At 59.3% G+C, this 24,185-nt stretch overlaps 2 protein-coding genes across 5 annotated transcripts; one reads left to right on the forward strand and one right to left on the reverse strand.

Annotated features, from left to right (window-relative positions):
• Window positions 1-1,240: 1,240 nt before the first annotated feature.
• Klc3 (kinesin light chain 3) lies at window positions 1,241-9,620 on the forward strand. Of its 2 annotated transcripts, XM_047528216.1 has the most exons (14): window positions 1,241-1,436; window positions 3,685-3,804; window positions 5,096-5,361; window positions 5,778-6,008; window positions 6,299-6,368; window positions 6,666-6,885; window positions 7,239-7,326; window positions 7,398-7,499; window positions 7,875-8,048; window positions 8,588-8,678; window positions 8,756-8,796; window positions 8,883-8,989; window positions 9,149-9,212; window positions 9,391-9,620. In XM_047528216.1, the coding sequence occupies exons 3-14, from the start codon at window positions 5,104-5,106 to the stop codon at window positions 9,460-9,462; spliced, it is 1,518 nt and encodes a 505-aa protein (XP_047384172.1). In that variant the 5' UTR covers window positions 1,241-1,436; window positions 3,685-3,804; window positions 5,096-5,103; the 3' UTR covers window positions 9,463-9,620. The 2 variants fall into 2 exon arrangements, 1 of the variants encoding a protein (XP_047384172.1); XR_007105386.1 differs by having other exon boundaries at window positions 8,756-9,212; window positions 9,391-9,476.
• Ercc2 (ERCC excision repair 2, TFIIH core complex helicase subunit) lies at window positions 8,276-24,185 on the reverse strand. Of its 3 annotated transcripts, XR_007105385.1 has the most exons (24): window positions 24,132-24,185; window positions 23,745-23,844; window positions 22,123-22,200; window positions 21,990-22,052; window positions 21,699-21,812; window positions 19,458-19,574; window positions 19,251-19,367; window positions 18,907-19,030; window positions 18,718-18,814; window positions 18,473-18,606; window positions 18,225-18,393; window positions 16,454-16,572; window positions 14,442-14,511; window positions 14,280-14,349; window positions 14,083-14,184; window positions 12,880-12,943; window positions 12,312-12,433; window positions 11,052-11,144; window positions 10,896-10,968; window positions 10,669-10,739; window positions 10,420-10,563; window positions 10,122-10,265; window positions 9,624-9,799; window positions 8,276-9,310 (listed from the first exon to the last, which is right to left on the reverse strand). XR_007105385.1 is itself a non-coding variant. In XM_047528214.1 (23 exons), exons 1-23 carry the CDS (start codon window positions 24,134-24,136, stop codon window positions 9,707-9,709), a joined length of 2,283 nt encoding a protein of 760 aa, XP_047384170.1. In that variant the 5' UTR covers window positions 24,137-24,185; the 3' UTR covers window positions 8,276-9,706. The 3 variants fall into 3 exon arrangements, 2 of the variants coding, with proteins under 2 accessions (XP_047384170.1, XP_047384171.1); XM_047528214.1 differs by having other exon boundaries at window positions 8,276-9,799; XM_047528215.1 differs by lacking the exon at window positions 24,132-24,185 and adding an exon at window positions 24,058-24,076 and having other exon boundaries at window positions 8,276-9,799.

The following is a 24,185-nucleotide window of genomic DNA, read 5'->3' on the forward strand; positions in this document are numbered from 1 at the left end:
AGCGACCTCTGCTGGAAGAATCCCACAGTGCAGTGAGCTGACCTGTAAGGGATCCCAGGAACTCGGTTAGCTAAGTTCTATGGTTAAAAATCATGCACCCACTTCAGGGTTCTAGAACTTGACTCGTTCATTCGCCCAACAAATATCTATTGAGCACCTACTTTGCACCACGCTCTGTACTGGTGCCAAAGATACACTGTGGACAAGAGAGTCCTGCCCTCAGGAGGTGACATTCCAGTAGGGGGAAATAGGAACCAGTAATACAATCAGTAGCTAATAGATACCAAATACTTTCTATGTGCCAGGCCCTGAGTCAATCCTTGCAGGCTTCAACTGTTCCCACTTTACAGGTTAGAAAACTGAGGCACGGGGAGGTTCATTGCCTAAGGTTGCACAGTGAATGCTGGAATCGCATTTGAACCCAACACATTCCCTCACCAAGAATGTAACCTATGCTATGTAATATAACAGAGTGGTATATGTTACATAAAATGATTTTAGACCCTGAAAAGTTTCGTGAACAAAATCAAGCAGAAAAATGAAGTGACATTTCGGTAGGAAAGTGCCGATTAAAAGGAGCGATCGGAGCCGGGAATGGTGGCGCACGCCTGTAATCCCAGCAATTTGGGCGGCTGAGGCAGGAGGAATGCAAGTTCCAGATCAGCCTCAGCAATTTAGTGAGGCCCTAAGCAACTGAGTGAGACCCTGTCTCAAAATAAAAATAAAAAGGGCTGGGGCTGTGGCTCCGTGACTATCCGTGACTAAGTGCCCCTGGATTCAATCCTAAATACCCAAAAAAAAAAAAAAAAAAAAAAAGGAGCAATCAAGGAAGACCTCTTAGAGGAGGAGGCCTTTGAGAAGAGACTTGACAAACGATGAGATCAGTGGGAAGGGAGGTAAAGAATGTCGTCGGTCCGGGATCCAGAGTTTTGAAGGTCCCAAGTTTCCAAGATTCCAGCGCGGCCCTTCTGGCCTCAGGTCAGGTTCGACGTGGCCGGGAGGTGCGGGCCCACGGGAGCCGGAGGCGCTGGGATCCCGGTGGGCCGCGCGGAGGCAGGGGCCAAACTTCCAGCGGGAGGTGGGCGGGGCTGCACACCTGCGGGGGCGTGGCTTGCGGTCGCCCCGCCCCTCGAGGAGCCGCGGGGCCGAGCCGCGGGCGCAGCGGGCGCACGGGGCGGCGGCGGGGCGCAGCGGGCGGAGCGAGGCCGGGCGGTCCGGAGTCCTCCGCGGCCAGGTGGGCGCCGGAGAGGGGCGCAGGCGTCCGGGGAGCCGCGGTGCTGGGGGCGCGGGCGGGGACGAGGGCCGGGCCTGGCGCGCGCCCTGGGGCCCGCTGGCCTGTGAGCGGGACAGACCTGCGGCCCCCGGACGCCCCCGTCCAGACCGGGGCCTCCGGGGGTCCCCAGGCCCCGCCGCGCCGCGCCCTCCCCCGAGCTCAGGTAAACAGAGCGAGGATGGGGCGGGGCCTGGCGGAGGGAGGGGACCCTGGTGACCGCCGGGAGGCCGGCCGCCGCCGCCTGGGGAAGGGTGCGGGGCTGGGGCACGGTGATGGGGCCCGTGCGTGCGGCCCTGTGGTGCGTGTGTGTGCAGAAGAGAGCGGGGTCCGGCTGTGAGTGTGGAAGGGAGATGCGCTGCCCCGTAACCCAGGACCGTGTGGACGAGGTGGCAGCTTTCTGTGATGTGACCTCTGATTGTGCGTCTGGGATGGCGTGTGTGTGTGCTGGGAGCTGGGCCCTTCGTAGGACTTCGTGTGTGCAGCCAAGGATCCTGTGGCTTTAGTTGACCCTCCCCTGGCCGCTGTGTGTAGGATTAGACGTGGGTGTTGTGCGGCTGCGGTTGTCCTGCCTGTACGGTGGAGTGTGTGGGCACAGGGGACGGCAGTTGCCTTTTTGGTGGTGTGTCACCGTGGTGGTGCATGGAGCTGTGTGTGACTGTGGCCGGGGACTGTTTCATGGGACGGCGTGTGTGGAACCGTGGGGTTGGGAGTGAGGCCGTGAGTCCGGAGAGGAAGTGAGTGCGTGTGCGCGCGTGTGAGCGCTCTCCGCAGTTGCTGTGGACTGGCAGCGGAGAGCGGGGAGACCTCACTGTAGGGAGTAATGTGTGGCTGGGATTGTCCTGTGCCTGGGTGACAGGATGGAAGAGGAGAGCCATGTGTGGGCCGTGCCTGTGATTACTCTCCTGCTGGCTCTGCTGCTGTGCACGTGGGGCTCTGCATGAGCTGAGGGGCTGGTGTGTGTGTAGGTGACAGGCTGAGTGATGGATGGCTGTGGCAGAGCTGTGGTTTCTGTGGTGCCCTAGCCCCGGGGTGGTGTAGGTGAGGCCACATCTGAGATAAGGTTGGTGGGGGGGTTGTTACACTGACAAAACTGGGTGAACACTTTATGTGCTTGTGGTTGTCAGGCTGGCCCTTGATGGACTGTGGGGCCGTGAGTGTGACCTTCTATGTAGCGTGTGTGCACAGGGTGAGACAGTAGGGTGTATTATACAGACCTCCACCCCCGCACAGAAACTGGAGATGGATTCATTTCCAGATGGACCTGACTTAACGATGATTAGGAATAGTTGACTTACAGTTTGTGAAAGTGATGTGCATTCAGGAGAAACTGTACTTCGAACTCTGAGTTCCGAATTTTGATTTTTTCTTTCCTGGGCTAGCGATATGCCATGCCATCCTCTCTTGTGATGCTGGGCAGGACCAGTGACCTCAGTCCCTGGTCAACCTGGTGATCATTGGAGGAGCGGAGCAGCACTCTGCAGTGTGCTATGTTGGGCTCAGATGTCCAGGAGGTGGCTGCACGAAATCAGTTTTCAGCTTGTGATATTTTCAGTTTGCAACAGGTTTATCAGGACGCCGTGCCATGGATAAGTGGAGGAACATCTCTGTATACAGATACAGATGTATAGATATACCGAGAGTTTGTTGGTGATGGAGAGTCTGTGGTGTGTGAAGTGCATGGGACACTTACCATGCGTGATGATGGTCTGGCCAGCAGGTGTGGAGAGCTCAGGCTGCTGGTGGTGGACACGGTGCTGGTGGTGTGAAGCGCCTGAGAGGGCGCGCAGGCAGACAGGGCACTGCAGCCGCCCGCCCGTGGGCACCCGCGGCCCACAGAATATCCAACTCTGAGTTTGGGGCCATCGGTGTGTCTGGGTACCTGGGTGTGTGCCCTGTGAGTCTCCCTGGCCAGGCAGGGTGGAGGTAGAGGGAGTTGGAGGAAGTGGGGGAGATGGAGAAGGGGTCCTGTCCCCAGTGGATTCTTGGAGTGTGTTTGGAGGGGCTTCAGGGACGTAAGGAGGGGGTGGCTGCTCAGGGGACTGTGTGGGCATGGGAGGAAGTCATGGATGAGTGCAGGGACACAATTTGTGAGCAATTTGGGATTTGGTTGGATTTTGGGAGATGAAGGGCCGGGAGTATTCAGAGCCCCTCTCTGCGTGTGTTGGCTTGTATTTCTGAAAGGAGAATGCGTCTGTGTGTGGGGTTGTGTTTCCAGTGGGTGTTTCTAAAAGAAGAACGTACATGCGTGCACCTGAGGTCACATGTTGCATTAGGTCATGTTTCTGGAAGGACAATGTGGATGTGTGAGCTTGCGAGTTGAGCTGTGTTTTGTGGTCCTGGGGATTGAACCCAGGGGTGCTCTACCCCTGAGCCACATCCCCACCCCTTTATAATTCTTTTTATTGAGACAGGGTCTTACTAAGTTGCTGATGCTGGTCTCAAACTTGGCGATCTTCTACCTCTGCTCCGGAGCCGCTGGATTCCAAGTGCGCTGCCACACCCAGTTTGAGCTGTATTTTGAAGAGGAGAAAGTGTGTGTCGTATTCCTAAGATAAGAACAAGCATGTATTGTACCGTATGTCTAGTGAGGAAGTGTGTGTATGTCGAGAGGGAATGTGTGTGTTGTGTTGTTCGAAAGAAGGGCGTGTGCAAGTGTGTGTTGAGTTGTCTCTACGAGGAGAATGTGTGTTGCACTGTGTCTTTAAGAACTCGGGAGGAACCTGGGTTGGTGGCCACACCTCTAATCCTACCCACTAGGGAGACTGAGGCAGGAGGATTGCAAGGGGAGGCCAGCCTGGGCCATTTAGTGAGACCCTGTCTCAAAATAAAAAGGGCTGGGGAAGTGGCCCGGTGGTCAGTCATCCCGGGTTCAATTCCCCCGCACCAGAAGAAAACCTTGGGAGGGTGTGTGTAGACGCGATGGCGATGCATCGGATGAAGCCGTCATAAATTGAGGTGGGTTTGAGGACAGTTTTCTACAAGGACTCCAAAGGCATCACCAGCTAAGTGCCAGACCTGGTCACCCACAGGCAACCACGCAAAATCCCCCATGTGGGATCTCAGCTTATTAGGAGGCTTTAGACCTCCACTGTCACACAGCCAGTGACATCCGTGGGCCACACCTGTGCCACACGTGTGTTCCAACAGGCCCTGGGCTGGCTGAGCCTGTCTGTGGTGGAGGGTGGAGCCCCTGTCTCCTCAGGGTCCACGGAGCCCAGGAGCTACCATGCGGCCCCCTCCTTCTCCTCCCAACCTAGAGGCTCCTCTGCTTCCGGTGCCCCAGCCCCTGGCCCTCGCCTCCGCCCCACCCACCCTCGGTGGCCTGACTGGTTCCTAACAAAAACACCCTCAGAATGAGCTCACAGGGAGCTGCGCCTCCACGCGCCCCGCCCCCCACACCCAGCAGAGGAGGTGCCTTCGTCCCAGGGCACCCTGCCTGCTGGGAGCTCTGGGCCAGGCAGCTGGGGACCTTGGGTGGGGAGGGCCAGTGTGACTGGCCAAGTGCAGGTGGGGGGTTCAAGAGCCAGCGGTGTGCCCTCCTGGTTAATTACATATAGTAAACTTTTGGAATTGTCCTCAGGGGAGCCCTGGGTTCAGAAGACAGAGAAGGTGGACTAGAAAGGTAGCCCGGTGAGGGACCCACGGCAGGGACGGAAGTGGAGAGCAATTGGCTGGGATGAAGAGGGCTCAGGGGCAGAGACTGGCCAGGATGGGTGGACAGAGAGAGGCATGAGGAGAGGCTGGGATCTGACTGGCTGGCATGGCATGGGGACTGGCCTGCCTTGCGGTGGGTGACTCCCCCATGTCCCCTGCCACCCCCAGGAGCAGCCATGTCTGTGCAGGTGGCGGCCCCCGGGAGCATGGGGCTGGGTCCAGAGCGCCTGAACCCGGAGGAGCTGGTGCGGCAGACACGACAGGTGGTGCAGGGGCTGGAGGCCCTGCGGGCAGAGCACCGCAGCCTGGCTGGTCACCTGGCGGAAGCCCTGGCCGTGCAGGGCCCTGTGCCTGGCTCGGAGCTGCTGGAGGAGAAGCAGCAGGTGGTGGGCCACTCCCTGGAGGCCATCGAGCTGGGGCTAGGCGAGGCCCAGGTATGAGGGGCCAGGTGGTGGGGCTCAGGTCTGGGGGTCCAGGTATGCAGGGAAGCAAGTCTGAGGTGGAAAGGCGATGGGACACCGGCCTGGAGGGACAGGCTTCAGGCCAGGGACGGAGCCCGCAGCAGCATCAGTGTATGCCCTGAACTGGACGGGGTCCTCTGGTAGAGCGTGGGGGCCCAGGCCCAGCATGGCCGTTGTGGGGTTGGTGGCACCTGTGGGTCCTGGGGAGACTCTGGGTTCCATGGGTGAAATATGAAGTGGCCCTGAGAAGAGTCCCTCGGAGGCTCTGAGCACCCCATGGCGTCTGTAGCATCTGCAGGGTCCCAGGGAGAACGGGGGTGCTCCCCTGCCTGGCAGCCTGGCTGGGCCAGGACAGCCCTCAGCCCCGGCCCCGACCCTGACCCTGGCAGGTGCTGCTGGCCCTGTCGGCACACGTGGGCGTGCTGGAGGCTGAGAAGCAGCGGCTGCGGGCACAGGCCCGGAGGCTGGCGCAGGAGAACGCCTGGCTGCGCGAGGAGCTGGAGGAGACGCAGCGGCGGCTGCGGGCCAGCGAGGAGGCCGTGGCCCAGCTGGAGGAGGAGAAGAACCATCTCCAGTTCCTGGGGCAGCTGCGGCAGTATGACCCGCCCGAGGAGAGCCAGGTACCAGACAAGGCGGGGCGGGACACTGGCCATGACAGAGCTCCAAAAGTTCCCGTCCCTCCTCAGAACCCCAAGGCCTCCAGCACCTGTGAAGCCTTGAGCCCTCAGACCCACCAGAATTTCCCAAAAGCCCCCCTGGCTGCTCCACAAAGCCCCAGATCCTCCTCAAGTCCCAGGAGACCCTGAAGGCTTCTGATCAGCACCTCCCTCAAACCCCAAGATGGATTCAGGACCCCAGGCTCTGAAACAAGCCCCGTTCTCATGACTGCCGCTCTCCCGTCTCCCCGTAGCGACCTGAGTCCCCGCCTCGCAGAGACAGCCTGGCCTCCCTGTTCCCCAGTGAGGAGGAGGAGAGGAAAGGTGGGTGGAGCATGGCCAGGCTAGGGAGGGACCCCAAGTTCTCTGGGCAGGAGGGGGCCGGCAGGGCATGGTCAGGAGGAGGATGGGCAGGCGGCGGCATTGGCGGGGATGACAGGCAGGTGAGGCTGGGACCCGTGAAGGCGCCCCCCCCAGCACATCTGTCCCCAGCCCAGGACACATAGCACCAGCCGGTTAGATGCCTGTTCCCCAGCTCAGAAGTCAGCGTGGGGGCCCAGGCCCAGCATGGCCGTTGTGGGTTGGTGGCACCTGTGGTGACTCAGTGCCTGCCTCCCCTAGGCCCCGAAGCAGCAGCGGCCGCAGCAGCCCAGCAGGGCGGCTACGAGATCCCCGCCCGCCTTCGGACCCTGCACAACCTGGTGATCCAGTATGCGGGCCAGGGCCGCTACGAGGTCGCTGTGCCTCTGTGCCGCCAGGCCTTAGAGGACCTGGAGCGGAGCTCGGGCCACTGCCACCCTGACGTGGCCACCATGCTCAACATTCTGGCCCTGGTGTACCGGTGAGGGCTGTAGCTGACAGGGCCCACTCTTGGAAGCGGAAGGACCTGGCATCCCCTCAACGTGGGGCTCGTGGGCAAGAGGGGGCAGGGGGACAGGATGGGAGAGGACAGGAAAACAGGGAGGACAGCAGAGATGGTGGGAGTGGCCGAGACTCAAGTCAGCAAGGCACCAGACCCAAGTGGAGAGGAGAGATGGGGTGGCCAGAGGCTTGGCAGAGACCTGGCAGTGCGGGGACCACCGCTAGTCTTGGGAGGTGTGGGGAGACCCGAGGGGAGACCTGCAGGGTGCCACTCATGCCTGGCTCCCTGGGCCTGTCTGGACCAGCCCCGCCATCCCTGTGCCTGCCTCACAGGGACCAGAACAAGTACAAGGAGGCCACAGACCTCCTCCATGACGCCCTGCAGATCCGGGAGCAGACGCTGGGTCCTGAACACCCTGCGGTGAGTGGGGGCCCCAGGAGGAAGGGCCAGCCGAGCCCGCCCGGTCCAACCCGCACACCCCCGCCCTGCAGGTGGCCGCCACCCTCAACAACCTGGCAGTCCTCTACGGGAAGCGTGGGCGTTACCGGGAGGCAGAGCCCCTGTGCCAGCGCGCCCTGGAGATCCGTGAGAAGGTCCCCCTGCCCGATCCCAGAGGAGCCCTTACCCTGTGTAGCTGTGACCTGGTGCCATGTGACCTCTCCCTTTGATCCTCAACCTCTTGTGCCCCTCACATTTGGTACTGGGTCCCCAATTTGGGCCTAGATCACTCAATCACATGACCCATCCCTTGACCTTCAACTTCACCGTCACTGACCTCATATGCCCCATCCCAGTCCCGCTCTCTGATCTACCCTTGAACCCTGTATTCCACAAGTTTCTGCATCACTGTGGCCTCTGCCCCCTGTAACTCCTCTTTTATTCTATAATCCCTGCCCGATGGCTCCCATGGCAGTGCCACATCACAGGGCCCACCAACCCCATGACTCCAATGGCTTGTGACCCCCCAGGTCCTGGGCGCCGACCACCCAGACGTGGCCAAGCAGCTCAACAACCTGGCCCTGCTCTGCCAGAACCAGGGCAAGTTTGAGGATGTGGAACGGCACTACGCCCGCGCCCTGAGCATTTATGAGGCCCTGGGTGGCCCCCACGACCCCAACGTGGCCAAGACCAAGAACAACCTGGTAAGGTGCACGCGGCTGACGGGGCCCTGCCTGCAGGGGGTGCACCAGGAGCACCCAGGGGCTGAGGGGGCTCTGCCAGGCCCTTGGTGTCCTGTCACACCAGTCTGCAGGCAGGGCCCTGACTGAAGAGTCCCCTCAGCCCAGGAACTGGGAGCATCAGGAAACACAGAAGTGTGTGGCTGGAGGACATTCCAGCAAAGAGGACACGGGCAGGCCCAGATGCCAACAGCAGGCCTTTATTGCACCCACTATGGGCAGCCCCATCTCAGCACTTTCAAGAGCCGGGGCTAGTCACCCTGTTTGCACCCGGTACAGGCACAGAGGTGTCACTGGCCAAGGCAGGGCAGGGAACAGGCTGGTGGCAGCAGGCGTGTGCCCTCTGGGCTTCACCTGCTCCAGGGCAGGCCTCCGAGGAGGCGGCCTGGCTTCCTCCAAGAGCCCTGGGAGGCATGGCCAGGTTTGCACAGAGAAAGGTGGGCTGGGGGTCCCGAGAAGTTCCCAGATCACAGCCAAGGTCCCCACGCCCGCCCTCCCCACAGGCCTCTGCCTACCTGAAACAGAACAAGTACGAGCAGGCGGAGGAGCTGTACAGAGAGATCCTGAGCAGGGAGGGCCTGCCGCCACCAAGGGGTGAGCCCCGCCCGCCCGCCTGCCCCCTTCCAAGGGGCTCCCTAGGGCCCCTCTCAATGTCCCCCTCTGTCCCCCAGGAGCTCCCAACACAGGCACGGCTGGTGATGCAGAACAACAGGTGAGACAGGCTTTGCTGTGGCTCCTGATGGGGGTGGGGACCGACGGGCCAGCTAGGGTTCGGTCACTGTCCCGTGCCCTCCTCAGGCTCTGCGAAGGAGCAGCTCCTTCTCTAAGCTCCGCGAGTCTCTCCGGCGTGGAAGTGAGAAGCTGGTCTCCCGCCTCCGAGGGGAGGGCTTGGCAGGGGCCGCAGGGTGAGTGCTGGCTCTCGGTGGCAGAGCCCCTCCCCCCATGCTGCTCCTGGTGGCTCCCAGCTCCTCTGTGAAGGTCCAGCCTAGCGCGGAGAGGTCCTCCCAGAGCGGGAGCCAGACCTCCCGGGTTTCCCTTGTTCTTCTCTGGCCCATCCATTGCAGGATGAAGAGAGCCATGTCACTCAACATGCTGAACATGGATGGTCCCAGAGCGACTGGGGCTCAGGTGAGAGGGACACCTGGGCAAGGGTGGGGCGGAGCCATGGTGGCAGGGACTGGCAGGTTTCAGGTGGAGCACATCCCAGGACAGAAGGGAGGTTGTACCTGGGGTGGAGGCAGGGGGACAGGCATCGTGACAACTGGGGCAGAGACCCACTTTAACCACTCCCTGTGTCTGTCCCCAGCTCCCCAGTCGGCCCCTGAGTGAGGCCCCTCGGACCCTCAGTGCCAGTACCCAGGACCTGAGCCCCCGCTAACGCAGACAGGACCACGTGGCTGCAGCTTCTCCGGAAGAGCGGGGCGGGAGGCACAGGGTTGTCCATCTCCCCAGGACACCCCTGCCTGGGGGTGCCCAGCGGATGGGGCATCAGTGCTGCCCTCTCCCTGTAATTAAAGGCTGTATATTTGGAATGTCCACCTGAGGGGTCCTCTGAGCTGCTGGGACAGGGCCAGGCAAGATGAGGGAGTGGCCTCAGACTCCTTTGATGACCCTGCCCAGGTTCACAGCTGCTGGGCGATCTGCTCTATCCTCCGCAGCGTCTCCTCTGACTCCAGCTGCTCCAGGCTGAGCAGGGACAGACCCAGCTGATCCTCCTGCCGGGGTCAGAGAAAGGAAGTCAGACGGGACTGAGGAAGCTCTGTGGTGGGGAGATCCCAGGACTCGAGGGGCAGGAGGGACAGGTGGGCGAAAGGACAGGACTTCGAATTTGGAGATGTCCACAAAATCCAGAGCGTGCTGCCCATGTAAACAGAAGACAGGTGCCAGGGAGGGAGGCGGCCCCAGGGCGCGAGCGCCATGCTGGAGGAGGTCGCTTTCCCCTGGGCTTGCCTGGGGCCCTGGCCCTCCTCTGGGCTCCGGAGCTGGGCGTGTGCACAGTGAGGCAGCGGGCTGGGGGAGCGAGGGCCCGGGGCTCACCCGGTGGAAGGGCTGCGCCATCTGCCTCAGGAAGTACTTGGCGACCTGGACCCCCTCGTCAACAGTCAGGTTCAGGTTGGCGTCTGTGAGGTGCTCCTGGATCCAGCGAGGCAGCTTCCCCCGCTTGTCGGCCCTGGCAAACCGCTTTGTCGCGTGGCAGGGTCGGGGAGAGGGCGTCAGGCCGGGACTAGAGGAGCCGGGGCCACCCGCTGCCCCTGCCACCCTTCCCGGCTGGACGCTGAATGGGAGATAGCGTGGGGCTCAGAAGCCAGGGCGGGGCCCACGGGGACACACGTACTTTGTCGGCGAAGACCATGAGGCCGTAGTCCGTCTTGCCCCTGATGGCGCGGCCCACACACTGGGCTGCGTGGCGCATGGCGTCAAAGGTGAGGAAGTCGTTCTCGCGGATCTGGAACTGGTCCCGCAGGTATTCCAGCCGGGCCTGGGTGAGGGGTGAGGCGTCAGCAGGCAGGGCGGGAGCCACCCCTGCCCAGGTGCCCGCCCTCCCCCAGCCGCTCCACAGCCGCGAGTCCCTGGTGCGGCTCACCTTCAGAATGCGGCTCTGCGTGTAGACGTAGGGGACGCCAAACATGATGACCGCTCGCCCGAAGTGGTGCACTGCGGGCAGGGGCGGGGTCAGGAGGGAGCCCCGGGGTGCTGGGCGGGGCCTGCGGCCCAGGCTGAGGCCGCTGGACCCCCAGGGAGCAGACCCGGAGTGGTGGGCGGGTGCTCTAGAGCCGGGCAGGCCTGGGAGGGGAAGCCAGGTCCACTCACCAAAGTCGATTCCCTCAGACACTTTGCCCCGGGCCACTGACAGCAGGATGGCCCCTCGGCCATTCTCGCAGGCCTGGGGGGTGGGGCAGCCATGTCACCCTCAGAGCCGCCCCCTGAGCCCGCGGGCACTGCCTCAGCCTCCCCAGCCACACCCACCTCCTGATACTTCTCCAGGGCAACGCTGGTCTCTGCCCCGTCCTGGGTCTCAATGAAGAGCAGCTTGTTCCTCTGGATATTTTCAAGGATGCCCTAAGGAGGGACATCCAGAAGTCATGGCCCAGGTTGGCAGTGGATTCAGGGCGTGGCCATCGTGTGAACCCAGCCCTGCCACAGACTCCTGTGTAGGGGCCGTGCCTCTGGGCCTCAGCTTGCCCGTCTGGGACACACACGTGGAGGGAAGGACAGAATTGTCCAACCTCACTTTAGTGAGTCCAGTGGGAAAGGCGCGTGCGTGGCCCATGGTGACCAATCAGGACCCAGCGCCAAACCAGCGAGGGTGCAGGAGCTGACTGTAACCTCCCCGGGCCAGCGGAGGCTTCCCCGAGTGCACACACCACACTCTAATGGACAGTGAGGGACTCACGCTGGGACCGAGAGACCAGGGACAGAAACCAGCCCCCATGGTCACCTGTGCACTTCGCTGGGGACAGCTCTTTTCGGCGAATACTGTGGAAGCAAGTGGGGTTCAAATGACCTACTTCACCCACACACCCAGCTGAACTCCCCTGCCTCAGACACAGATGCGGAAGCTACAGCGTAGGCTCCACTTTCATCACCTCAGGGTAGCAAGACACAAATGGCACTCGGCCATCGTTCCTACTGTATGGAAAAAGCCTATACAAGGACAAGGCCACTGTCTCGGCTCTGCTCCCTGGAGCGCACTCATCTCACCTGGGAGTGCTCGAGCCCTGAGCGCTGGGCCAGAGCCGGGCAGAAGTGTGGCCCTCCCGCCACATCCTGCCGTGGCCGTGTGGCCGTGAGGAGCCCCCCCCCACCGTGCCCCAGGCCTGGCCACACGCTCCCCAGAGGGTTCCTGCAGGTTCTCCAGAGGCTCTGCCTGGAGTCCTGGTCCAGCCTTAATTCTCCAGAACCGTCACCCAACAAGAGCACGGTGCCCAGCGAGCCACACCTGCTCCCCACGTCCACACCCAGCAGTACGTGCTGGAGGGACAGTCACAGGGTAAGCCCGCAAAGAGCAGCCAGGCACCAGAGCCCACAGGCTACACTGGCTGAGCCCCCAACCTGGTGGGGACGGAGCAGGGCACAGGGGCGCGTGCCTTCCGTTCTACGCACGTCCCCGTGTGGTAGGGCCCTCCTGTCACGTGACGTGTCAGCACTGAGAACAGGAACGACGCCCACAGGAGCGGCACCAGGAGTGAGGGGCCTCCCTGAGCAGTGGCAGGAGGCTGGGCGTACCTGCTCATACCAGGAGGCCACAGTGCTCTCCATGTACTGGTAGCTGGTGAAGAAGGCCACGATGCCGTCAGGGACCACGGCGGACATCTCCAGCAGGAGGTTCCCATAGTTCCGGATCACAGCTGTGAGGGTCAGAGGTTGGGCCCCTGCTGGTCCATCGCCCGTTCCCTACCTTGAACTTGGGGTGAGGCCGTCGTAGGGCTGTTCACACCCCCCACCTCTCCTCCCTGGCCAGCCTCCTGAAGTCAGGCGTGGCCTGTGACTCGCCATAGTCGATGAGCGCAGAAGTGGCTTTAGGAGCCCACTACACTAGTGGCTGCACAGCCCACTACAATCGGTGATCCCTCCTGTCACAGTTGCCTCAGTGACATGGCCAAAGTTGGAGTCCCCAGAGTGAGGGGACCTGGGACGTCCCACCCCCATCAATGCAGAACAGACATGGCCCGAGGGTGAGAAGTAACTGCTAAGCTACCGGGTTTGAGGATACTTTGTTAAGGTGGCGCGACCTCGTCCATCTGGCACCCCTCCCTCCTGGAACCCACAGAAACCGACCCCGCAGGCAGCATACCAATATCTTCCCGGGTCTCAAATTTGGAGCTGATGGCCACCTGGTCATTACCCCTGCCGATGATCTGGAGCAAGCAAGAGGTCACAATAAGGGAAGCAGCCGCAGTGTCGCAACATACGAGTGCTTCACCTGCTACTGCCATTCAAAGCTTTAAATAGATACAGTGTCACTGGATGAACCCTTGGCTTACCTGTTACTGGTGTTGTATGAACACGTGACCTGGCTCAGGAGAGGCAATTCACCTGCCCACAGTCACACAGCAAGCGAACAGCAGAAAAAGGACTGAGCCCGAGGAGCCTGTCCACGCTCCCAACCAGCAGCTACACCCCAGCCAGCCCCGAGTGCTGGGCTGACTGTCCAAAACATGGCTCGCCACCAACGTGCACCCCTGGCCATCCTCACAAAGCCACTGTGCAGCAGGTGGTCGTTCTGGGGCCACAATCCCTGAAGGGTAATTCCAAATGCTGGAAAGCTCTGTCAAACCCTGCGCTGACCTGAGTCCACTTAGAGGCGGCTTACCCACCTCATGGGACTCTTCAAAAGCTTGTGCAGGGCTGGGCTGCAGCTCAGTGGGAGAGCCCTTGCCTCGAGTGTGTGGGGCCCTGGGTTCCATCCCAGCTCCACAAAAAGAAAAAAACACCTCTAAAGCCTGGAAAATTCCAACTTCCAAAATATGTCCAGACTCTGGGCATGTGTTAAGCTGCCCATTTACCAAGGAGACTGATGCAGAGAGGAAGTCTCACCTACTCAGATCCCAGCCGGGCAATAAACTAAATGGGCAAAGCCACGTGTTCATTCTCTGAATCCTCTCAGTGGCGTTGGGAGATCAGAGAGGAGGCAGTTCCACCTCACAGATCAGAGCTGGGCACAGTGGCACAGTCTTACTATCCCAGCAGATTGGGAGTCTAAGGCAGGAGGATCACAAGTTCAAAGCCAGCCTCACATTTAGTGAGGCCCTGAGCAACTTAGGCTCAGTGGTTAAGTGCCCTGGTTCAATCTCCGGTATCAAAAAAAAAAAAAAAAAAAAAAAACCAGAGAGGAGATGGGCTTTGCGATCCAGGCCCACATCCAGGCCCACAGGAGCAGCACTGAGCCCGCCCACCTGAATGGAGACCTGTCACTCAGCTGAACAGCTCTCCTACCTGAGGAAGGGCAGACAGGCTGCGAGAGGAAGGCACCCCTAACCCCACCCTCTCCACTCACCATGGGGCACAGGCAGACTCGGGCCAGTGTCATTGTGAAGGTTGCCATGGTGACGGGGTGGAAGTCCAGGATCTTGGGGTAGATGTCCAGTGGGGACAGCGTCTGTAGGAGGGACAGCAAGAGGGATGTCATCAGGACCACGCAGGTACCAGGAACCCAGGGTGGAGGACTGGAGGGGTCAGGGGAAGGCTCCTCACCCCAGAGGTGATGATGACAGACTGGAAGCGCTCGAACACAGGTTTGATGGCCAGGGAGGCGTCCATGCAGCTGCGGGAGCAGACCCGGGCAGTGAGGGCCGGGCCAGGAGGGCGGGGCCCTGCCAACCTGCCTGTCATGCCCACTCGGACACAGGGTCCCACCTGAAGTGCAGGACAGGGTTGGCAATGGTTGGGGTCCTGTCATCAAAGGGCTCGATGATGATGGTGAAGCCTAGAGGACAGACGGAGGCCAGTGAGACCCCCCACCAGGTCGCCCCCCATTCCACCACTCCCACAAAGCAACTGCTGCTTCTGCCCAGTCCCCACCCCTGGGGCAAATGGGACCAAACACCAGCGTCCCAAGCCCCAAACGCAGGTGCCTGAGCCCAAACACACCCCAGCCTGCCTGCCCCGCGGGCTGACCTCCGCGAGGGTCACGGGAGCACTGAGCTTCGTCCCTCAGTCATGGGAGGCCCGCCCAGGACCCAAGCACAGGCCCCTGCCACAGCCCTCCCTTCCATCCGGGCCATCGGCAACCCACAGGGCTGCCTCCAAAATATCCCTGTGCTCTGCCCAGTCCTGGCCAGCCACCATCTCACCCAGGGATCCAGAATCACCGTGGGACCCAGCACCACCCTCACCTCCCCTCACTCGCCAGCCTCCTGCCTGACCTTTGAAAAGCAGCTCACCCTTTCCCACTCCCACTCGCTGGAAAGCGTCCCAGCAGCCCTGGTGGCCATTTGAGCCTTTGTTCACAGTCAGCTCCCAGGGTGGAGTGCGAGGCCAACGTGAGGCCTGGCTTCCAGCCCCAGCGCTCAGAGCGGAGCCCCTCCGGCGGGTCCTTGGCCAGTCTGCCCCCAACAGGTAAGTAGCAACACACCCCGTTTTTCACAACTAGTGCCTTCCAGTATTGTCTTTGTTTATTTCTTTGCTACTGAATTTCCCCTCTAGAACATAACTTCCAGGAGGTCAGGGATGAGGCCTCTTTTGGGTCCTGGGTTTCCACAGCGCCTGGCCAGGCCTTCTGTTACATAAATAAACGAATGAATGAATTCGCATATTCAGTTTCACTTAGTAAAAAACAATCAAGTCCTCTGTGCCTGGCCCTGTGCTGAGGACACAGCAGTGGCCAAAGACAGCCTGGGGCCTGCACACCAGGGCACACAGTCCAGGAGGAGAGCAACGGTTCAGAGTGGGCAGGGTTGCGGCAGAGGAGATGGGGCAGGTGGCACGGTCCAGCCTTGGGCTCAGGGAGGGCTGGAGGTGGCCTCTGCTGGGCCAGGACTGGAGGGCGAGGGGAGGTGGCTGGGAGATGATGAAGACGGAGAAGAATGTTCCAGCCAATGCATGTGAAGAGCCGGCTGGTAGACAGGGAACAGGTACAAGGCAAAGGCCACGAGGAGGACAGCAGGACAGAGGAGGCCTCAGGAGGCACGTCCAGCGTGCTTGCTGACAGCCTGGGTGGGAGGAGACCCTCCTCCTGTGAGGCCCAGCTTCGTGACCTAGTTTCCCGGTAATCCCCAGGGATTGGGCTGAGCCCTCGGTCAGCTTAGGGGCGGACCCTGACTGAAGCCTTCAGAATGTCCCCCTCTCCCACAAGCCGGAGACCTGAGTGTCCTCAACTAATCCACCCGAGGGTCCTCACACCACTAACGTGCTTCCCAGATCTCAGCCTCTCTTCCCACATCTCTCTCCAAACTACCCCTTCCTCTGTCCCCAGGCTCCTGCCCCCTCCTCTCCTGCTCAGGTACCTGCCGTCCACCCCAACAACTGCCCCCAGTCCCTGCCAGGAGTTTTTTAAAGCACAAATCTGATCTGGCACCTCCCTTGCTCAGAACCTGCCATGGCTCCCCACTGCCCTCAGTCACACAGTGACCAACTCCTTGCCACGCCCCAGAGGAAGCTGCCCCGCAGCACGCAGGGTGCATCTCATACCCAGCACGTCCTTCCCCACTGTGGCCTGAGGGAGCCTCTGCAGATGCAAATCTGAGCACAAGGCTCACTCACTCAGGAACTATCTATCTGTGGCTCCCCAGTGCCCTCAAAATAGAGCCCAGCCTCCAAGCCAGCCCTACAAGGCCTGTGTCCAAACCCCTGCCAGCAGCAGTTCAGGCTTGGCTGGGACCCTGATTCCAGCTGCCAGGAGACTCAGTAGAAGCAAGAAGTGAGCTTACCCTTAGCGTAGGTGCTGACCAGGGTGGCGAAGTTGGCAAGAAGAGTGAGCGGGGAGAAGTCGGCCAGGTCAGCGATCTCCAAGGTGTGCAGGAGGGAGCGGAGGCGCTCAGCACAGAACCTGGTGGCAGGCGGGCGGGGTCGGGGGCAGAGGGAAGGACAAGATCAGAGGCCCCTTTCTCTGCTGTGGGGTCTCCTCAAAACAAGACCCAGAGCCACACCCAGAACCTCACGATCACATCACTCGTCCTGCACGACCACGCGTCTCACGCACACCAGTTTCTCCTACCTCTCAGGCACCTTGGTGACACTGCCACAGTCCCCCACCCTCAGGAGGAATACGATCACACACACCCTCATGTAGACACGTGTCAACTGCACCGACACACAGAGCCACCAGCCAGTGGCACACAGGTAGGCCCGCAGAGCTCGCCCCTCAGGGACGGGTCCGGAGCAGGAGCGCCTGGCTTTGGAGCCTGGTGGGTGGTCAGACTTTCAAGCCGGCCTCCCAGACCACAAGCCTGTCTGTGGCCCCAGCTGACCCAGGTGCCCTTAGGTTCTCCCTGCCCTGCCGTGGGGATCACCTGTCTGGGTATGTCTGTCTCCTCCACTGGGTCAGGAGCCCCATGAGGGTGGCCTAGGCCATCTCAGTCACCGCTGCATCCCCAGAACACCGCGGGCACTTGGGAACACATGCTGAGTGACAGAGCCCCTGTTTCTACCCTTGTAAGTTCCTATCTGGGGGAGGTGAGCAAAGTCACGTCAAGAGCGGCTCCACTCCCTCGGGGGCAGGGCAGCCAGGGGCTGCAGAGTCCTACAGAGCTGGTTTCAAAGTCACAACCACCATGCAGTGCCGAGACTGGGTGAGTGTGTCCCCTCTCAGAGGCCCAGTGTCCTCATCTGCAGCACAGGACATCACACAGGGGATGCGGCCGGGATAAGGCACATGGAGGGCTTAGCTGATCACAGGTACAAGGTCAGCTGTTGGCTCTGCTGCCCTCTCCCTCACCCACCTGAAGACACCCACCCACGTTACAAAGAAAACTGAGGCTCAGAGGAAACCAATGATCTGCAAACCCAAATCAGCAAGGGCAAGTCCAGGTGCCCCTCTTCCTCTTCCTGCTCCACTACCTGCTGGCTCCATGCCCCAGGAGGCTGAGCCTCCACTCAGTGCTCCCAGACTGCACCGTGGGGAGGCTCCGGCCCCAGCGCGGGGTGAAGGCAGTGTTGCACAGTGCGAGGCACTGGCAGGAGGTGACATGGGTCTGGGGGCCGGGGGCATTTTCCCCAAGCGCCAGTCCTGCCGCACCTTGGGATTCTGGTCTCGGCTTCCGTCAGAAGCCTCTCTCCAGGGCCTGTCCTGCTGGTTCCTGACGCTCCCAGGGCTGGGGTGCAGCTCAGCAGGACAGCACTTGCCTAGCACACTGGAGGCCCTGGGTTCCGTCCCCAGCACCAAAAGCACCAGAAGCAAAAAAAGTATCCGAGCTGCTGTCAGCACATCCCCTCCATAAACAGCGCCTGTTAAACTCTCTTCAGGCAAATCCCTGATCCAGCTGTGCGCTGCCTGCCAGGCCCGCCCAACCCAGCGACCCAGAGTCTCCAACCTTGCCCAGTTAGGCCAGCCAGCGTCCAGGTGGCCCCTGCCAACACCTCACTCCCAACACTGGCAACGCAGTGGCCCACAGTACGGGTGTGGAGGACAAGGCCCCACAGATAAGTGGCTGGGATCCGCTCCCAGTGCCGCAGGCACCCAGCTCCCAGCCGCGGCCTCACCTGAGGGGCTTGCGCTGGATGCACACCCGCTGGGCCAGGTTGCTCAGGAAGGCCGGCGGGCTCTCCTGGACCACGTGCTGCACGCGCAGCCGCCACTTGACGTACTCTAGCAGCCGCCGCAGGAAGCCAAGGAAGTGCTCAGCCGTGCGGATGGAGCCGGGCACCGCCTCTGCGGGGGAGGAGGGTCAGCCAGTTGGCAGGGGAGATGGGGGGCAGGAGGCAGGTGGGCGGCGAGGGCGGCGGCTCACCCTGCAGCACCTCATCGGGCAGCACGGGGTTGGCCAGGTGGGCATCAGTCTCTCGGGCAGCACTGGCCTCCCGCAGCCCCTCCACCAGGCGGCGGTACTCATCGCGCAGGCGGTGCTCATCCGTCTCCTTGATCCTGCAGGACACATGCAGGGGACCAGAATAGCACCGCATCCCTGGGGGCTGGGGAGGGTCTCTGGCCAGGCAGGCACCAGGCCTCGGCTGTTCCCCCCATCCCCGCCAGCACCTGAGCACTGTCTTCTGCAGGGTCTCCAGGTTGCCCTGGCACCTGTCGAGGGTCCGGCGGGTGAGGTTGACACTCATGGAGTCGATACAGACGTTGTCTAGAGAACAGAGGGCGCGGGCTGGGCTGTGGGACCGGCAGGCTGGAGGTCTGAGGGGCTGCCACCACCTCTGTACCCAGGTCCCTCCTTACCAATGTTGTGGGCCTCATCAAAGACCACGACGGCCTTGCGGGCCAGCTCCTTGGACACCAGGTCTGCTATCTTGGGGTCCAGGAGGTAGTGGTAGCTATAAACCACAACGTTGGCGTGCAGGATCTGGGGGAGGACAGGGCACTCTAGCCTGCCTGACACCCCACTGCCACACGCCTCCCTCGCAGGCCCACGGAGGCAGACGACACAAGGGGAGAGACACGTGCAGGGCCAAAAGACCCCAGGTCACACAGGCGAGGCTCAGAGGCTAAGGGTTAGACACTGACAGACACAGGCAGCCCACCACCCTCACACCCACCCCTCTGCCCATCCCCGTGAGCCTCACTGAGTAGCGGGCGAGGAAGTAGGGGCACCAGCCCTGGCGCTGGCCCAGGGCTTTCAGGTCATCCAGGTTGTAGATCCCGGCAGGGAGGGGTGCCTGGCGCCCATGGGCATCGAACTCCTGGGGCGGGGCGAGGGGGCAGAGGTCAGGAAGACTGGCTGCCCCAGCATCTTGGCCCTCCCGCCCTCCCTCGGCCAGCCCCCCGGGCACCTCGTAGAAGCGGCAGTGGGGCATGCTGGCGTCCTGCTGGTACTGTGCCCGCACGTAGGAGGCCGTGAGGCTGTGGCATTTCCCATCGACGTCCTTCCCAAAGCGTAGGGGTGTCACCTAGGGGCACGGGGGACAGCTCGGTACTGAGACATGCTGGCCTGGACTTCTGGACAATTCGAACCTCAACCTGTTTTATTACTGGTCAGCACACCAGGGGACTCGTCATGGGGAGCCGGACTGCGGCCCAGTCAGACTCACCACTACCCGAGGGTAGCTGTCCCTTTTTGAAAGGCTTGGGACCAGAAGTGTTCAGGATTTCGGATTTCAGATGTCGTTCGGATTCTTGAAGTAGATGCATATACGTAATGAGATATCTTGGGGATGGAACCCAAGACTAAATGTGAAATTCGTTTATGGTTCATTCATGTACACAGGCTAAATTTTATACAGTACTTTGAGTGTGCCTGTATTTCAACTTTCACCAATCATACGAAGTCAGGTGTAGAATTTTTCACCTGTGATGTCATATTGGCACTCAAAGAGTTTAGATCTTGAAATATTTTGGATTTTTTTTGAATGTTCAACCTGCTAATTTTTTTTTTTTTTTTTTTTTTTTGGTTTTGGTTTTGATACCAGGGATTGAACCTGGGGGCACTTAACCACATCCCCAGTCCTTTTTTATCATTTACTTAAAGATGGTCTCTCACTGAGTTGCTTAGTGCCTTGCAAAGTTGCTGAGGCTGGCTTTGAACTTGCAATCCTCCTGCCTCAGATTCCTGAGCCCACTGGGATTACAGGTGTGCACCACCATGCCCAGCCAACCTGTATTTTTTTTTTTTAGTTGTTGATGGACCTTTATTTTTTATTTATTTATATGCAGTGCTGAGACTCGAACCCAGTGCTTCATACATGCTAAGCAAATGCTCCACCACTAAGCCACCACCTCAACTCGAAACCTGTATTTTTAAAACATTAAGCCTTGGGCTTGGGATGGAGCTGAGTGGAAGAACACTTGCCCAGCATGCACAAGGCCTTGGGTTTGATTCCCAGCCACAAAAAAGTGAATGAATAAATAAATAAACCATAAAACCTTCAGGAAACTTTAGTTCCAGACCCACAGTCTGAGAGCCCACAGTCCTTGTCCTATTCTGTACCCATCAAGGCTCTGATGTGTGGCAGCCCAGGGCTGCCTTTCCCTTCAACAAGAGGGCTCTGGAGCCAGGTGTGGTAGCACACACCTATAATCCCAATGACTCAGGAGGCTGAGGCAGGAGGATTAAGTTTGAGGCCAGCCTCAGCTACTTAGTAAGAACCTGTCTCAAAAGAAAAAAAAAAAAAAAAAAAATTAAAAAGGGCCGGGGATGTAGCTCAGGGGTAGAACGTCCCTGGGTTCAATTCCCAAATCCAAGGGAAACAAACAAACAAAAAACCAAAAAGGGAGTGCTCGGGGGCTGCTGACCCTTCTCTTTTGTTATTTTTGGCTTTTTTCCTGCCAACCCTTCTTCCTTTCTGCATTTCCTTGATCATGGAGGTCTGTGCTACTTTTTATCATCCCATGTATGTACCACTTCTCATATATTCTTTTTTTTTTTTTTTTTTCTTCCCGGTCCTGGGGATTGAACCCAGGGCCTTGTGCTTGCATTACCAACCAAGCTATGTCCCCAGCCCAGACTTCTCATATATTCTTACACATAATGTGACATGCATTCCATGAGTGGCCGCACCGCAAGCACTTAGAAATACCTAGCACATGCTAAGTGCAACAGTTCTATAACAATTTAATAACTAATATTCTATGCCATATATTATGCATAAAAACATCATAATTTCTAAGACTCTTTTAGCTCTTTGTACTGCTAAGGGTCTCGACTGTACCATCTCACCCAATCTCATCAACTGTATGAGACAGATGCTTAATTATACCCATTTTATAGAAGGGAAGACTGAGACCCAGGTGCCCCAAATCACCTATCCAAAAATACATGGTTAATAAATTTCAGAGCCAGGAAGTCAGGCCTGCCAGACTTGGGGAGCTGGAGGAGATAAGCAGGTTCCCAGGAGGAGGTACACTCACCTGGGCCATGAATAAGAAATAAGAATTTGATAAGGAAATTCTGTTCACAGCCCCCACATACGTCCTGAGAAGTTCTCATACTCCCTGAGAAGCTCTCATCTGGGCACCTAGGACTTGTGGTTGAATGGACCTGGGACTCAGGGCAAGAGGAAGGAATGGGTAATCACCTCAGGATGAATACACAGGTTCTTGCGGGAGCTCAGAGCCAGCCCCAAAAATGGCAGCTTCTCGTCCTCTTGCTTTTCATAGAAACTGAGCAACTTGCGAAGCTCTTCAATCACCTGCTCAAATAGTCGAGGGGCAGGGGCTTGGTGCCTCGGAAAGCTCCAGCCCCTGCCCTGCCAGGTCCCAGCCTTTCGCCAGCTTCCCAACCACATTAGGCTAGGAAGGGCAACCACCAGGGGACCAGAGATGTCCTGGAAGAGCAGGGGATGGGCATGGGGTCCACTCCAGCCTACCTTCTCAATCTCTGGCACTGTCCTTGAGCAGTAGATGAGTTTGGTCACCTCCAGTGGATATGCCTGCCAAGGACGAGTGGGCTCAGTTCTGGTCCAGCACCTTTCCTCTCCCTGGGCTCAGGGGGTCACTTACCCGCTGGTAGGCCATGATCAGCGCCAGTAGGGACACTGTCTTCCCAGTGCCCGAGGGCATCTCTAGGACTCCATGACCCTGTGTGTTGGGGCAGGAAAGACAGACGCTGACTCTCAGAACGTGAAACACGAACTTTGGGGACCCTACCTCAACTGCCACCACCTGAGACCATCAAGACAACACAGAAATTAAGGTCTGCGTCCCAGGGGCAGTGGGTTTGCACCTCATTTCTGTCACTCCTTGTTGAGTGGTCTTCGGTAAGTACGTGTCCCTCTCTGGGCCATAGTATTCTCATCTCCAAAACAGGCCTAACACTACGCCCTTACTCAGCATGACAATGAGGACATATGAGAAACTGTGGGTTAAATATCTGACATAGCCGGGTAGGGTGGCGCATGCCTATAATCCCAGTGGCTCGGGAGGTTGAGGCAGGAGGCTCTCCAGTTCAAAGCCAGCCTCAGCAACAGCAAGGTGCTAAGCAACTCAGTGAGACCCTGTCTCTAAATCAAAATACAAAAAAGGGCTGGGGATGTGGCTCAGTGGTTGAGTACCCCTGAGTTCAATCCCTGGTAACCCCCCCCCCCCAAAAAAAGAAAAAAACACATATATAAAGTACAATGAACACTTTTTCTTCTAGTTTAGCAAAAGCTTCCAAGCACTTACTGTGTGCTTAGTGCTATGTCTAAATATCTTTGATATTTGGGGCCAAAAAAATACTTGGGTTATGGGGAAGCTGTTCTGTGAGCTGCAGGATGTCTCGCACCTATGGCCTCTACCTACCCAATGCCAGTAGCTCCTTTCCTCCTGGGATGACAACCAGGAATATACCCAGATGCTGCCAAATGTCCTCTGGGGGTCAAAACCATCCTCACTTGGGAACTGCTGCCTTTTGTGTATTAACAACAACACCCTGAGGTGAAAGTTACTGTGTGTGTGTGTGTGTGTCCATGCCCTGCACAAGCTGCTGGGAATGGGACCCAGGGCCTCACACATGCTAGCAAAGTGCTAGCTCCACTTTACAGAGGTGGAAACCATGGCAGGAGGTTAAGTGATTCTCCCAAGGGTGCCTGGCTGACAGCCTGTGCGTCCAGCATTCCAAACCAGGTAGCACCCACTCCAAAGTCTGTATATTGGTAAGTACTGGGCAATTCAGCTGCTCCTATTAACCTTTACTGTTTCAGCTTCTTGTTTTTGTTTTTGGCAGTCCTGGGGGTTTGAACCCAGGCCTTACCCATGCTAGGCAAGTGTCCTGTCACTGAGCTACACCCCCAGCTCAAACCATTGTTAGATAACAGGAGATTTTGGACTCCTGGATCTTGAGAACCTCAGATAGATTGATTTTTTCGGCATGGGGACTGAACCCAAGGGCGCTCTTCCACCAAGTTACATCTCCAGTCCTTTTATTTTTATTATTTTGGGACAGGGTCTCGCTAAGTTGCCCAGGCTGGCCTCGACCTTTCGATCCTCCTGCTTCAGCCTCCCGAGTCGCTGGGATTACAGGCGCCAGCCACCGCGCCCAGAAAGCCTTGGATTTTTAAAACCCAACGATCTGCAATCTCAGCCTTAGATCCCCACAAACGGCGCTACCTGTCAAGAGGGCAGCGCGGGCCGGGCCCACCCACCTTGGCGTCCAGCGTGCGTTTGAGCTCCAGCATGTAGGAGAACTGCTCCGGGTAGATGTAATCGTACGGGAAGTAGACCAGCAGCCCGTCCACGTTGAGCCTGGCGGCGGGGGCTGTGGGGTCAGTCCCCGCCCCCTCAGCCCCTCTCCAGCCTCCACACTCCCCCGCCGTGAGGTCCGACGTCCCCAGGTTTCCCAGGAGACCCTCGACCCCCTCCGCGTCTCCTCCCCACGGTCTCATCGCCGCCCCGCCGGTCCCCGCAGCCATCCCCACGCCACCCCTTCAGTCTCCCCTCGCCCGGCCGGGTCCTCACGCGCGTCCACCGGACCCTCATCTTCCAGACCCCCGCACCCGACCCCGAACCGCTATTTTCCGCCCCACTCTCACTTCATGGCGGCGGCCGCGGCGTGCAGAGGAGCGGGCTCGCCTTCCTTATGAATA

The sequence above is a fragment of the Sciurus carolinensis genome, chromosome 16 (assembly GCF_902686445.1).
Source record: "Sciurus carolinensis chromosome 16, mSciCar1.2, whole genome shotgun sequence".
Classification (NCBI taxonomy): domain Eukaryota; kingdom Metazoa; phylum Chordata; class Mammalia; order Rodentia; family Sciuridae; genus Sciurus; species Sciurus carolinensis.

Excerpts from the sequence above, each read along its gene's own strand:
- Klc3 (XM_047528216.1), top strand. The coding sequence starts at position 5,104 with ATGTCTGTGCAGGTGGCGGCCCCCGGGAGCATGGGGCTGGGTCCAGAG. Across the intron at positions 8,049-8,587 it reads CCAAGACCAAGAACAACCTG|GCCTCTGCCTACCTGAAACA; the intron begins GTAAGGTGCACG and ends CCCTCCCCACAG. Across the intron at positions 9,213-9,390 it reads CCAGAGCGACTGGGGCTCAG|CTCCCCAGTCGGCCCCTGAG; the intron begins GTGAGAGGGACA and ends GTCTGTCCCCAG.
- Ercc2 (XM_047528214.1), bottom strand. Across the intron at positions 14,512-16,453 it reads GGTCAGCACCTACGCTAAGG|GCTTCACCATCATCATCGAG; the intron begins GTAAGCTCACTT and ends TCTGTCCTCTAG. Across the intron at positions 14,185-14,279 it reads CTGTCATCATCACCTCTGGG|ACGCTGTCCCCACTGGACAT; the intron begins GTGAGGAGCCTT and ends TCCCTCCTACAG.